The sequence below is a fragment of the Mesoplodon mirus genome (genome assembly GCF_964341445.2).
Source record: "Mesoplodon mirus genome assembly, chromosome: 3".
NCBI lineage: Eukaryota > Metazoa > Chordata > Mammalia > Artiodactyla > Ziphiidae > Mesoplodon > Mesoplodon mirus.
In genome coordinates this window covers 185,800,272-185,816,052 of record NC_138978.1, presented here as the reverse complement: position 1 = coordinate 185,816,052, position 15,781 = coordinate 185,800,272, and the positions used below count along the sequence as shown (strand labels likewise).

General features: G+C 43.4%; 1 protein-coding gene across 2 annotated transcripts in view; it reads right to left on the bottom strand.

Moving 5' to 3' along the window:
- The window catches only part of USH2A (usherin), a gene marked incomplete at both ends in the record, with an annotated part of 772,061 nt that overhangs the window by 48,313 nt on the left and 707,967 nt on the right, over positions 1-15,781 (bottom strand). For both annotated transcript variants that reach the window (XM_082613798.1, XM_082613799.1), the window contains 2 exons: positions 7,922-8,243; positions 11,343-12,859. In XM_082613798.1, the coding sequence (XP_082469924.1) occupies positions 7,922-8,243; positions 11,343-12,859 (1,839 nt within the window). The remainder of the gene's footprint in view (positions 1-7,921; positions 8,244-11,342; positions 12,860-15,781) is intronic.

The window sequence follows — 15,781 nt, the reverse complement described above, 5'->3', positions numbered from 1 at the left end:
TAGCCCTGGAGTGAACCATTTCCAGGTGAGCAAAGGGTGAAGGAGGTTAATTTACTCAAGGATCCAGAAATAGGGGGAAAGGACTAAAAGCTGCTGTCTTTTCTGCTTCTCCTTTCTAGCCTGTCGTCCACACTGTTGCAGCCTTTCATGGGGCTGGCACAGAGAACATCTCCGCTGTCCTCTCCTGGAGTCGCCACACAGCTGCTTTTGGCAGGAACAGTGAGGACCCACTTGACCGTCTGCCCTCCAACCATTCCTCCATCCTCTCCTGCATAAACCTTCAGACTGAATTGTTCGGGGCCAGCGTTGGTCTGTCCTGGGGAGCTTGCATAGCAGCAGCCCCAAGATCAGACCCACACTCGAGTGAGTCATACATGGGGTTTCCTCCAAGGCTGACTTTCGGGTCTCGGTGGTCCAGTCCCGAGGCCCCAGAAGCCTTTGGAGACTCTGGGTGTGCGTGGGTGCTTATCGAAAACAATCTGTCAAAGTGGGGAAGTTTCAGGAAAATGAATTAAGTCACTGACAGCAGGATTCAATGAAAGGGGGGCCATGAGGCCCGAGCAAATCCGTGGTGAGTCATTGCCTTCAGTGAGAGCATGAATATGAATGCACAATTACTGAGAACTGCTCAGCGGCCTCAGCTCTCTCCCCACAGGTCAAAACTGAAGCTTCTTACAAAAGCAGACTCACACCCAGATCTGTCTCTGAAACCTGCAGACTGTCTTAATCTGCTTGCTGAGCAATTAGAAACTTCCCCACATAGAATTTGGAACTTTATATCGTATATATTAGTATATCCCAATTTTGAGAGGCTTGATGATAGAAATGAGTACTGTCTGTGAGAAAAAAAACTCTGCTGGATGTAGCACAGCAAGCCTGTAATCTTCATTTAATGAAAAGGTCTGTGCATGGGAAGAATTTCATTTAGTAAAGATGCACCTCATTTATGTATGAATCACACATTTATAGAGTTGTTTGAAAATAGGATTTTGGTCAATAAAATTATACCTGAAATTCACAAATGTTTGTTCTCTGATGAGACCCTGCACTGCATCACTCTGCAAAGCCAGCCCATTCATCCTTGTGAAATATATTTTTTTAAAATTCCAAATTTCTGTGATTTCAATTTCAGATCTTTACTCGTTTTATGAAGGCTGATCCTTCAGAGTTTGAAACTCCTTCAGAATCCCAGAATTGTAGAAGCTGTGTTGAAATGGATCAAAACTAGAAAGTTCCTGTTTTAAATGATGGTGAACGTTACTCTTCCAACCAAAATCCAGGCCTCCCAAGTGAGAAACAAAATGAAACAATGACAACCAAAACCAAATAAAATCCAGGAGGAAGAGTAAAAGAAATTGTTTGATTAATCGAAGACATAAGCTTAGCAGGTAATATATTCTGTCTACCTTTCCAGCTTCAGCCAAAACAATAAATACGACTCTGATTCAGGAAAGCCATGGACAAACCAAGGTAAATAGGTCGATCATCAATTATCATCATGTAAATTGGGCACTTGAGGGGAGCTGGCTTCACTTACTTAGGCAATCAGTTTACGATGGTTTAGGACTGTGATTCTCAGCCCTGGCTGTACATTATAATCACCTAGGGACCTTTTGAAATGCACTGATGCCTGGACCCACCCCATAAGCAGAACTACAGGCGGATGGGGCCTTGGCATCCAGAATGTTGTTAAAGTTCCCCAGGTGATTCTAATGTGCAGTCAGGGCTGAGAACACTGATTTAGGAAAGCGGCGCCAGAAAATCAGGCTTAAGTAGCATAGCATCATGGCTGTACCCTCTGGGACAGTATTTCTCAAAAAAGTAGGTTGTGGACCACCTAAGCTGCTGGTTAAAAATGCAGATTTCTGGGAATTGCCATCCCACCCCTCTGCATCTGCATTTTGAATGCGCTCTTTGGGTAATCCTTTTGTACTATAAACACGGAGAGCTACTACCCTTAGGGCGTTCAATTTTGATGTATCACTGAACACTTAGAAGGTGCCTGTAAAATCACACAGCTTCTGCCCACCTCCAAACATGCCGGTTCCCATACTGATGTGTGAGTCACTGTGAGGTGACATCTGCTGGTCCTTGCCTCCAAGATCTTCTGTAGCAAATGATTCTCCCCTCTCTCAGTGAGAATCTCTTTCTCCAGGTATTTCTTGACCCTCCTGTTCATCAGAATTTATCCATGCCGTATTCTTTTCCCCAGAGCTCTATCATTGGTCATCAGCTTGATGAATTAATTTAGACTAGGTGGAACTGAGCAGGATCCTGCAGGGCGTCCTCACCCCTCCAACTACAAAACCGAGCAGTTAATGGGGAGGACAAGAGTCATAGACTCAGTGTCTGATGAACATTCCTGAGTTGTTTTACAGATACTGTAACTGCCACCAGAGGAAAAAAGCTAACTGCATGATGACCAGACTGTAGCCATGACATAACTGCTCCATCCTGAGCAGTACTGAATCTATGGCTAGCACAATTCCAAGAACTGGCCTCAAGACAATGGGATTAACATTATTGCTCATAATAATCTATATTTTTGTAGGCATCAAAATAATTGTAGCTTGCTCTGCCTGTATATGTAAGCAGACAACTAAAATTGTCAGCAAAGAGATGCTACAGACCCATGTTGACATCTTCCACTCTGAGAATAAGGTGCCTAAATGTACGGACACCAAGGGGGAAAGGGGGGGCGATGATTTGGGAGATTGGGCTTGACATATATACACTATTGATACTATGTATAAAATAGATAACTAATGAGAACCTACTGTATAGCCCAGGGAACTCTACTCAATGCTCTGTGGTAAACTAAATGGGAAGCAAATCCGAAAAAGAGGGGATATATGTATACATATAGCTGGTTCACTTTGTTATACAGCAGAAGCTAACACAACATTGTAAAGCAACTATACTCCAATAAAGATTAATTAAGAAAAAAAAAAGAATATGGTGCCTATGTCAGCATGAAAAAGTTACAGAAGATAGACCTCTGCCCCTAATCCCATAGAAACGGAACGATGTCTGACAAGTGGGGATTTGTAAGCAGCTCTTTGCAGGAAACCGCCCTCAGCAAGAAGCCCCTTTTCTTGTCACTTTAGCAAAGCTATATTGTAACTAACTTTTAAACCAGGCGCCCTCATGCTCTACTCCCCAAGCACACCTTTCAAATCTTTTAATCACACAACACCTGGCCTAACTTGTCTTCCATAGATCAAAGAAGTAGAAATGAAGAATAAGTAACTAACAGATGACCAGATCTCTTCCCTACCTTCCCCTTCAGTAATCTCCCAAACAAACTGTGTGACCAAGATGAGATCTAGAGGAAGATCACAAGCCTGCATGCAGTGGGGGATGGTGCAGACTGACCCCTTATGTCAATGATTAACTGAGATTACTTCTCTGTTTCCCTTTAAAAGCTTTCATGGCCGAGCAGAATCTTTGGAGGTGGTTTTTTTGGGACACTAAATCCACCATCCCCAGATGGCCGGCATTCTGATTAAAGGCACCTTTCCATTTCATTTACATTTGTATGTAATTGATTTTTTTAGCCTCGAGCTGCAGGACACCCTCCCCCATTCGATAACATAGGGAATGTTTGGAAGCTACCTTCAATGATTTAACTCAAAACCAGAAACGAATACAATGACGTTGGGCCAGGTAGTGGGGTGTGGGGAGGGATATCGGCCACCCTCCAGGCACACCAGGTGGATGGCCACCTACCCGACCATGGGTCCTCACCATCCTTCTGATGAATAGGTTTCCATCTCTGGGCAGTTTCTCAATTCTTTGTTTTCATCCCCTACGGATATATGGATTGTCTCAAAAACACAATCCTCTGTAGGAGGGTCAAATCACAAATATGGTGGGCAAACCAATGACTCTAGGACAATAAAGGTGTTTTCTGAAAAGCAGCCTGCAGATAAAGTAACCCTCAGACAGGTTTGAGAGCAATTCAAATTCATCTCAAAGACAAAATGTTCTTTTGTTAAAGGGAAATCAATTCTTATAGTACATTACTTCCTAAATGACTTCTGGAAGATAACTCAGGATCTATAAAGACTTAGCATTTGCACAGGCTAAATAAATCCAATATTTTAGTTCATTTATTTCAGCATTTAATCTATATTTTTCAAAATACTTCCTGTAAGATCTTGGTTTGGGGGCTGATAGGCTAGATTTTTTTTTTTTTCTGCTTTCTATCCTTCTTATGTTGTAACAACATGGGATTAGCTAGTAAATGCAAATTTGAGATCAGTCTGTTGTGAAAACCAAATTAATTTCATTTGGGTGATGTGAGTATGGAGGAGCCTGACACAGGGCTGATAGTAACAGTTACAAAAGAGACAGCATAGGGGCTTCCCTGGTGGCGCAGTGGTTGGGAGTCCGCCTGCCGATGCAGGGGACGCGGGTTTGTGCCCTGGTCGGGGAAGATCCCACATGCCGCGGAGCGGCTGGGCCCGTGAGCCATGGCCGCTGAGCCCGCGCGTCCGGAGCCTGTGCTCCGCAACGGGAGAGGCCGCAGCAGTGAGAGGCCCGCGTACCACAAAAAAAAAAAAAAAAAAAAAAAAAAAAAGAGAGACAACATAGCCTGAGGTCCTTAACTTGTCTCCCCTCTGAAATATGGGTCCCTTGGTAACTGGTTGTCCTTAGCTTCTGGTGAGTGTATGGCTGTTAGCATCACTGATGCCATATTGGCTTCGTATGTTTCCTCCTGGCCTTCCATTGACCCTACCCAGGACTGAACTGTGCAGTGAATCAGTTCTCTGCCTCAAGGGCTTTGTAGTTAGTAGATATTCTTTAATAATCATTAGAACCAGGTGGCCTCTATGCTCTGTTAGTCCCCAAACAACAATGAAGACCTTCGCTGACATGTTCCCAGGGCCCACAAAACTAGTTAGCGATTCATAAATCTTGACTTAGGAATGCATGTCCTATTTCCAAGCACGTACCCCCTCTCCTAGGTTAACTATAAAACTGTCCCATTGGTCCCTTGACAGTGCAGAGTGCAGCTGCCAGTGTTTCTGGATTATTGTCCGCTCAATCCTACCCTGTGCGTAAGTATAATAAACTGATCCATTGATTATATGGAGCTGCTTGCCTCAATTTTTGGTCTCAAGATACCTTCTCAGTCTGGTGGGCACTTTTCATTCTCTCCATCCTCCAACCATAAGAAAACTGACAGAGCTAAGATGCATGCTTGGAGTTTACCATTCTTTAGAAAACTTAGGTAAGACTTTACAGATGATATGGCCAATTGTTTAACCCAATGACACAGTATGATGCCAAAGAAGCTACAATCACTGGTTTGCTTTCAGTACCCACAGGTCACTTAGTTTTGTCTAGTTAGAGGTCGAATATTTCATGCTGATTCCATTCAGCTCTCTTACAAAGGTGCACTTTTATTCATAAAGAGGACTAGATAATTGAGAATAGAAAGGTCTTTGATAACTTGATACTTTTCTGTAAAGATAATGATAAAGAACAAAAGGATGGCCACATAGGTTCTGGCTGTTTCTAACAGTATTCTTTCTCCAACTGTGGCATCAATAGATATTTTGTTCCTTCATGACATAAGCCACAATCCTTACCCTAAACCCTTGGGACCTGAAGTGCTTTTAAATAATTTTTTATTTTTTCAGATTTGGGAAAGTTAATAAAATGCATATACTGTATATTTTGTAATATCCACAGAATGCCCTTCTAATAGAATACTTCTATAGCAAAATATATAACTATTCATATTAAATGAGATAAGTAAATGCTGTAAATAGTCTGGTTTGTTTAGATTGGGTTTTGCTGCTGAATGAGTTGTACCAAACCTAGATAAAAGCTTGTTTTGGGGAATTCCCTGGTGGTCCAGTGGTTAGGATGAGGCACTTTCACTGCCTTGGGCTTGGGTTCAATCCATGATCGGGGAACTAAAATCCCACAAGCCACGCAGCTTGGCCGAAAACAAAAAGAGAGAAAGAAAACCCAACAACTTCTTTTAAAGAGATTTTTAGATTTGGAATTGCAAACAAGGGATTATGGGTTTATATCTATGTATTTCTCCAAACCATTCAAGAATCAATTTATATTTTCAATTCTTACTAACTTCATTGGGAAATGTGTCCTGTACATTACCGGCCTAAAACATATTCCTTTCACATCTAAACTGTTACCTCAAATCACTGTCCTCATTGATTTGCTCACCATATTCCTGGTGACTTCGTGATCTTATTATTTCTGGTTATGGTAAGATTTTCAAAGTTCTGTTTCTTCTTCTAGAAAATTGCACTTGGTCTTGTGCCTGGCACTTGGTGCTTGCATCATTCAGGAAGTTTCCTTTGAAACTGCAAGCAAGAGAAGCTGGTCCTGACTTAAGCAAAAGGGAATTTATTGAGGGTACAGTCAGCCCTCCTTCTCCATGACTTCTGTATCCATGGATTCAACCAACTGTGGATCAAAAATATTTGAAAAAAGGATTCCAGAAAGTTCCAAAAAACAAAACTTGAATTTGCTGCATGCCTGCAACTACTGACATAGCGTTTACATTGTATTTACAGCTATTTACATGGCACTTACATTGTATTAGGTATTATAAATAATCTAGAGATGAATTAAAGTATAGGGGAGGATGTGCGTAGGTTATATGCAAATACTATACCATTTTATACAAGATACTTGAGCATCTGAGGATTTCAGTATCTGCAGGCGTCCTGGAAACAACCCCCCTTGGATACCGAGGGACAACTATATATGTAATTAAAAGAACAGCTGAAGAACCAGGCTTGGAAATGGTGAGGATAAGAAAAGCTTTTGGATTGATGTTAGAGATACTTTATCAGGACTTAGCTCCACCTTTTAAAATCCTGAGTTACTTTGCTGAAGATCAGGCCCCAGGCAAGTCTGAGGGGTGCCCAACACTTGGCCAGGTGACAGCCTGACACGTTGATTGACACTCCCACCAAGCCTGAGCTCGGGGTGGAGGAATCATTCCCCCACAGGAACTGGAGCTGCTTGTTACAAGAAAACTGCAAATGCACCCAGATGGCAAAGCAAAACAAACCTAACAGAAGTCTTCTATTGATTTCAAAATACCTTCAGAATAGTGTTCTTAATTCCTGACTTTTTAGGGATACGCAAAGTCCTCTTTTTTAGGCTGTCCTCCTACAAAACTTACTTCATCTCCATGCACAGGTTAGTTGTTTTCCTCTAAACTTTTCTCAGCAATCTATGTCTTTCTTGAGCACAGGGGCTGGAGATGCTTGCCCATTAGATTTTATTTTCTCTCGGTACAGTTCCTGAGTTATTTTCAAAGTGATCTTTTCACAAGGAGTATTTCCAGCCAAGGCAACACTGACAGAGAGAAGCTTAATGGTAGAAACCACTTCATTAATAAGAAATGCAAATACTTCACCAGAAATGTGCATAGGAATAACAAGCCTATATCACACGGATCAAGAACCAAGAAAATGAAGAAGGCAAATGAATACGGGCCTTTCCTCCCTCATTTACTGCTTAAATTTTTTTTTTTAAGAATATTATTAAACTACAGAAGCCCCATGTTTCTTTTTTTTTTTTTTTTTGGGGGGGGGTGGGGGGTACGCGGGCCTCTCACTGCTGTGGCCTCTCCCGTTGCGGAGCACAGGCTCCGGACGCGACGCACAGGCTCCGGACGCGACGCACAGGCTCAGCGGCCATGGCTCACGGGCCCAGCCGCTCCGCGGCATGTGGGATCTTCCCGGGCCGGGCACGAACCCGCGTCCCCTGCATCGACAGGCGGACTCTCAACCACTGCGCCACCAGGGAAGCCCCAGTCCCATGCTTCTTTAAGTGGCTTTTTAGATTGCAAACAATTTTTTTCCAGACCGGCGCTGATGTGTACCCACACCCGTCTCAGTGTGAGTTGTTGGTAATGCACATTTCTTACCTGGTATTCGTACTCTGTGAAAGGCAATAGTTCCACGTCCATAAAAGAGCTTGAGCTTCCATTATAGGTTAGCACTGGGTTTGATTTTCCAGGCTGAGTTGCTATTTGTCTTCTGAACAATTCGTAATATAAAACTTGTCCATTTGGCTGGAGTGGTCCTGTCCACCGCAGGGAAACCGTGGGCTGGAACCCCCCTGGAGCCATCTGTACCTCTAGATGCGGAGGCGGTTGCTTCCGAGGTGCAACCTCAGGGGTCTGTATGGATGTCCAGTCACCTGATGCACATCCCAGCCTGGTGCAGGCTTGAATTCGAACTTCATACCTTCAGGACACAAGGCAGAAATGACCCATTATTGGCAAAATCGATTTTCGAGGGAAGAATCTTTCAAAGGCCAAGTGTTTTCTGAAACAAAGACAGACACGTTTATATTTATTCTTACCTACAACGAACCCTTTTCAAGGACAACAAAGTCATGTTTCCACGGAAATTTTAGAACATTTTCAAGCCTCCTGGCTTTCCAAACCAAAGAAAGGTGCTCACCTGTCTGGAGAGGGTGGGCACGATTCTTCCCTAAACAGGAATGTGTAGAATGAATACACTTTCAAGACGCTCTCCAGCGGGAGAATTCCGGTACGCTGTAGAGTTCCTTAACACGGCGAGGGAGAATACAGATCTCGGGAGTTTGAACGAGATTTCATTAGCCCTGAGCTCCGCCTCTCTCGGCAGCTGGAGCTAAATGATTCCCAGGAGCGTTCCCAGGTCAGGAAGGAACGTCATGGAGTCAGTCTCTGTGCTAATAATTCCCCTCACCTGATACCTGACATCTTATAACAGGCTCCCTTACACCACATGGGGAACTTCTGGGGCCCAAGTTAACCCAGCTACACACCAGATTATCAATCACGGAGACACCTTATCAGCATCCAGTTAAACTCAACCAATCAATTATGTTTTGCTTCATAGCGGGTCTCCTGCCACTGGGAAAGGTCTATTTACATAACAGGGACTTTTCCCTTCCAACAAAAGGGGCTTTTGTTAGTCTTAAGTGCCTATGGCTGCAAATAAGTGCTTTCCCCCTCTTTTCCATGCCCCTAATTTTTATGACACCCCCAATTTCCCCTCAAGCCCCAGCCACCTCCCTTTCTCCCTTTATTTCTTTTGCTTCCAGCCTTTTCCCTCTTCTACTTTCTGCTTTCTCTCTTCCAGATAATCACCGCCTTGCGCTCACTTCCTCGCCTTCTTTCTGTTCCCCTCTTCTTCATTACACGTCTCTCTCTCCCTTTGGGGAGTTTCCCAGTTCCCTTTGCTGCTTTCCTTTCCCTCCCTCTCCTCCCACACATTTTCACCATGATGGGCTGCCGTTAATTGGTGAAGAGATCCACAGCTGTGAATGGCAGATCTGCCTTCTAAGCGATTCTGAGATCTGTTTTGATTTTCCATGTCTGGATTATCTCTGGTGGTTTTAAAATTCTGGGTCAGATTCCTCCTGCTTCTTAGGGTATTCTCAGGATCCTTCTTCCTACTGACCATCTGGAGGGTACCCCAAGGAGGAGACACTAATTTGCAGTACTCAGTAAACATTAATCTGCTGGAAAAACCCCAAACGACATGAATCCCAACTTCATATAGAAGTCATATGCTGGTTTTATTTTTGTGTGTGTGATTTGATGTTTTTATTGTTTATACTCTATATAAAGTTATTATAAAATATTGGCTATATTCCCTGTGCTGTACATTCCATCCACATACCTTATTTATTTTATACCCAGTAGTTTGTAGGTCTTAATCCCCCTCAGCTGTCTTGCCCCTCCCTCCTCCTCTCCCCACAGGTAACACTAGTTTATTCTCTGCATCTGTCGGTTTCCCTTTTGTTATATCCATTCATTTGTTTTATTTTTCAAATTCCACATATAAGTGAATACATACAGTATTTGTCTTTCTCTGTCTGCTTTATTTCACTAAGCATAATACCCTCCAGGTCTACTCATATTGTTGCAAATGACAAAATTTTCATTCTTATTTAGGGCTGAGTAATATACCATTGATATTCTAAGTCATTAATGTCACTTACATCTTCGATGAGAGTGGACAGTGAAGGGACGTCTCTCATTGCCTTAAATCCCATGGCTCAGTTTCTCAGAAAAATCAGACTTTCTTTTTTCAGCCTGGGAAAAGTGCCCCTCTCACATCCAGAAACTTTTTTTTTCCCTAGAAATCTTTTTGAATAAGAGTTTCAGAGGGGAGCAAGCTGAGATGATCTTTAAAACGTGCAAGTACCAGTCAGGTAAAGAGGAAGCCGGGATGAAATGTACAGCTCTGCAGCTAACATGGGCCTCTTTTATGCCCTGCATCAGAGTAAGATAAAAGCCAACTCACAGAGCATGTGGATTAGCTATGGAAGATACTTGCAGAAGTTTTAATTACTGTTTAATATTTAATGCAACCCTAAATAATTGTCACTAGGAGATGCATAAGACTGCAAATGTTTCATTTCAACAGCACTGTATATCAGAGATAATTATAGGAGAGATCTAATCTACACATCAGTACATTACAATAATAGATGAATTTTATCAATGGTGGTTGGTAATCAACACTCAGCCTTTAATTCTTTTAAAGTGGTTCTGTTCACTTTACTAAATTTTAAGAATAAAATGTCCTTTATTACTCTTCTCTCTGGGGATGTATGTTAGTTAAAATGTGATGGGGGAAAAAAGCCAAGCAATTCTTTAAAGTATGGGAAGAGGGCTGGTGGTCAGATTCCTTTGTGTGGAAAGCAACACACACCCTTGCTCATCAGAGAGCTCAGCGGGGACCACTAAGAAAACAGGAGCTGGCAAAGTGGCGCCATCCCAAGAAACCATGAGATCAGAGCTGACTGAAGGGCTGGGGAAATAGTCAGAGGAGCCTCATGATTCCTGGAAGACGTGCTGGATTCAATAAGGAGGGCTGGCCCCAGAACAAATTTTGGATCAGTCCAATTCTGGCTGGCAATAGCTCTCAATGATGGCCCCTTTTCCCATTCTTTAAAATAATACACCTTTTCCTCACAGCCTACTTCAGATAACCGCACTGGGGTTCTCAGAACTGACCAGGGGCTGGCTTGTTTCCAGGAGGGACCAGACTCAGGGAAGTGGCCCTATCTCTCCACTACTTGGTTCCAGACATTGTGATGAAGTGCAAACATTTCTAAAAAACTGACTCTCAAAATGTCACCTGCAAGAATTTTGCTATCCAGAAGTAATCAAGCAGGTTTGGGCTGGATAAGGATGTAGTTAGTCCACTTGGATGGTTAAATGGATGGGGCTAGGGCATGTCACACATCTTGCTGTTAAGAGTCTTCACTAGGGCTGACCAAGGGCTCACGCAATAGAAAGGGGCAGTGGCTTGCTCTCAGGACACCCAGGGTCAGTTACCTACCTGTGAAATGGCTTCAGCTGGCTGACTATGAATGACCGTGTACCAAAAGAACTATGAGTGGTGTTTATGTGTACGATTTTTGTTTCTCTTTCAAACAGCTCACGGATGAAGAGGGTGTAGTTGACGATATGACCGTTTGTCCTTACTGGAGGGTCCCAGCTCACCAAGATCTCCTGAGGGCCCTTGGCCAGCAATTTTGGAGGCTCCATCCCTGAAGGCGCCGAGGGGCTGGTTCGATCTTTGACGAGTGGACTCAGAACACCTCCTTGGCTGTTGTTGGCCATCACTGTGTAGCCATACTCCACACCTGGGGCGAGAGTAAAGTCATGATAGCGAGTTTCCAGGCCGGTGTAGACAATGGTTCCATCCCTCCTAAGTTCATAGCTTCTGATCTGGCCATTTGGGGTTCCTGGCGGTTTCCAGGTGATGTCTATGGATCCGGAGCCCGTGACTTGTAGTTCTGGGGGGTCCATGTTTTGTGGCGGGGCCTCCATTGTCCAGGCGGACTCTGCAACACTAGCTGTACAACCCCCATTGGTGCAGGCCACTAGCGAGAGATTATACTGCGTGGAAGGCTGCAGCTGGGAAACCAACAGGGACAGGTTCTGCCCAGCCAGGTACTCCTTACCGTCCAGTCTGAGGAAATACTGAGTGATCTCTCCATTTTGAATTGATGGCGGTGACCAAGATACATTGATTTGAGTGGCACTGATGGTCCAAAGAGCTGGAGGGCTGACCCCTGCAGGGGCAGCCTCAAGGGTTGTGATGCTGGTAGGTGGGCTGGTGGAACAGCCCTCACTGGTGCAGGCTGTGACTACATACCTGTACGTGGAAAAAGGAAGCAGCGCTTCATCAGTATAATTGAAAGTCGCAGCATCGAAGCTGAAAGGATAGAGCACGTCGTTCCTTTGAAGCCTATAGGACTGGATAATGCCATTAGGCTGTGCTGGCGGGACCCAGGAAATCATCAGTTTGGGGGGGTTCACAGATACCTGGGCTATCTCAGGTGGAGAGAGGCCTTCTGGAAGTGCTTGCCTGGTCCTTACCGCACTCCAAGAGCTGCAGGTATGGCCTGCTGAATTCCAAGTGTGGATTTTATATTCATACTGCATCCATGGCTGCAGACCTGTGTCATTATACATAAATGTATTCCTTTCAGTATTATATTCTGTGAAAACAATTTTCTCATCGTCCTGGATTGTCTGATTCCCCCAAGCTTTTCCCTTGAAGCATCTGCGAATCACTTCATAGCGAATTATCTTTCCGTTTGGGTTAACAGGCTCTGACCAGCTCAGCTCGACGCTGGTGGACCCCACAGACTGGATGGTGGGAGCCAGCTGAGACTGGGGTGCGGCTTCTTCTGTCCACAGAGGCTGGGGTGCCGAGTGTGCACAGCCCGCCCTGGTGCAGGCCTCCAGCGTCAGCGTGTAGAGCGTGAAGGGGTCCAGGCGTCGGAAGAGAAATTGACGATTCAGGCCAGCGTACTCCAGGACTCCATCACTGAAGACGTTGTATGTCTGCAGGAAGATGGGAAACAAAGCATATGATTTCTTGGTGTCAAGAAATTTCGTCCCTTTTAACCCCTTCTGCCCCCTATTCCTCACCTTGATGATCCTAACCCAGAAGAAGCATTCTGATATGAATTTTGGGAATGTGATCTTTGCTTTTTCTTTTTTTAAGGTTGGATATCAGGTAAGCATATATCTAAAAGCTACGAGTCACTGAAATTAATTCGTTGACTTAAAGAGTGCTCACGGGTTTCCTCCCATTTTTATTTTTTAGAAGTGGGGAATAGTATTCAAATTCCCTATTTTATAAAAATTAAGTGCTTCTGATTTCACCCTGAGTAGGCTAAATAGGGCCTATCCACATTGTCTATTGCCACAGCATTTACTGGGAAATGGAATTATAATGCTTAATCATTTGTACCAGGATGCCAGGGCGGAAAATGTGTGAGTGTCTAGTGTGGGCACACATGCATGTACATAGGTACATATATATGTTATACACATATACAAAAACATAGGTACAAACTGATGACCAGAAAATGGAAAACCCACCCTGTTTTCTCTTACCAGTTATAGAAGAATAGATGGCTTCTTTGGAGCAAAGTATTCTTTTGTTCCAGGGAAAACCATCCGAATGCTCATGATACAAATGTAGAGCAAGTTTCCAACCCATATTATTCATTGTTCTTTGGGGAAGATGAGAGGTAACTTAACTTGAATGTAGATGTTTTTGAATGATGGTGCCCCATCTTTTCATGCTTCAGTGTACCTGAGAAACAGGAGACCTTCCTGTACATGGTCGTGAGCCTATGATTATGTCTCTTAAGATGAGATGGACAAATACCAGAGTCCCTTGAGAGGCAAATCTTCCCACAGGTTGTTCCTGGATTGTTGATATACTTTAATGTTATTTAAGATTAAATAGCCTAGATTTGGAAATCTATTTATGTTGGACTATTGTATTTTGGTGTGATTTTCTTGTTGGGAAGGGGAATAGAGTGTTTTCTGAAGACAGCTTAGATTCCACAATCAATTTGAAAGTCTCTATGACTCTCTGTGCCCTCCCCCATATTCACCTGGCAAATCTCTAACTAGTGTTAAATTCAGCTCTCCCTCTGGACCTTAGCTTCTAACTGGTTTTGGAGAAAAACTCTCAAATACATTGACTGGTCTCACTTTAAATTTCTTACCATAACTTTTAAATAGATGATTACCAACTATAAAACCATATGTTTACTCTCTCATTTTCCAAAGTAAGAAATATCTTCTCCTTTCCCCACTAACAGCCAATACCCCCTTCTCTCGCTCACAGGTGGTTGTTGACATAACCACATATTTGACTGAGGAAAGCAGAGGCAGTCAGACAGGAATGTTCTCATGTTATAGATGATCACTGCCATATGCATGTGAATCTAGATGTACCCTATTTGCCTCCCTTCCTTTTCCTATGGATGAAGTACCTCTGCCCCCACTGAAGTCCACCTGACCTCTGGATCCTGTCCTCTCCTCCTTCCTACAGATTTCACTCTTGCAATTATTCTCATTATCTCTTGCTTCACTGATTTATCTCACTCTACTGGGTTATTTCCATTAGCATTTAAATGTACTCTAGGATCTTGCACTGATTTTTGAATAAAACTTCTTGACACCATCATCCCCTGGCTCCTGCCCCATTTCTCTGTTTTTTCTTTCCATCTATACTTCTTAGAAGCGTTGCTCTCCTATTCCCTCAAACTATCCCAACCAGGTTTTCCATTTCAACACTTGATTTCCTTGTGAAGATCACAGTGACCTCCTGGTTTCCAAATACACGGTCACATCTCTGCCCTCATGTTACTGGATCTCTCAACACCATTGGCACATTTTCTGTTCCCTTCTGGGACATCCCTCTCATCTACTTTTCCTTCTGTCTCATGTGCCTTGACAGCTCCTCTCCATACTCTTGACCTCTAAATTTTTGTATTCCCCAGGGCTTGATCCCAGGCTCTCTTCATCTCTAGTTATATTCTCTCCATAGGTGATGTCCTCCAGGCCCATGGGTTTGAATACTACTCATCTGCTAATGAATTCCAAATACATATATCTTCATGAAGAACTCTCTCGAGTGTTCTAGACTTGTACTTCCAACCACCTACTTATCCCCTCAAACCTGTACATCTTCCAGCCTTCCCTTCCCAGTCAATGACTCAAGGCCAAAGTCCAGAAGTCATTCTGAAATACTACTTTTCCTTCATGTATCACATTCAGTCCATTAACAAATCTTGTCATCTCTACCTTCTGGATACATCCCCAATCCACTCACATTTCTCGACCTTCTCAACTCCCACTCTAATTCAAGCCACAGTCAATTCTACCCTGACTTCTTTAACAGATTCCAAACTCCACTGGTCTCCTTATAGCCCATTTCCTACATAGGAGCCAGAGTGATTTGGAAAAACTTAAATTTGATTGTGCTATCCCTTTGACTAAACCCTTCCGTAGTTTTTCATCACACTCAGAATAAATCCCAAGCTCCTGATCACAGCCCACAGGGTTGAGCACAATACACCTTTTACCAATCCCTTGAATCTCTTCTAGTATCATCTTCCCTCCCCAACCCTCCCAAGCTTCAACCACACTGGCTTTCTTCCCTTGATGTGAAGAAACCAAGTTCATCCCTGGCTTCAGGCCTTGCATTTGCTGTTCACTTTGTCTGAACATTTTGCTCTCGTATCTTCACATGACTGACTCTGTCTTGTCATTCAGGGCTCAGCTCAAATGTCAACTCAATTCAAATGATCATCCATGCTAAAATAGCCCGAGCAGGCATAATTACATTATTCTGTTTAATTTTCTTTATAGCGTTCACCACTCTCTGAAATTCTCTGGTTTGTGTACTAGCTTCTTGTTTGCCTCTCTGTAGCCCCACTGTTCATGTATTCACACACACAT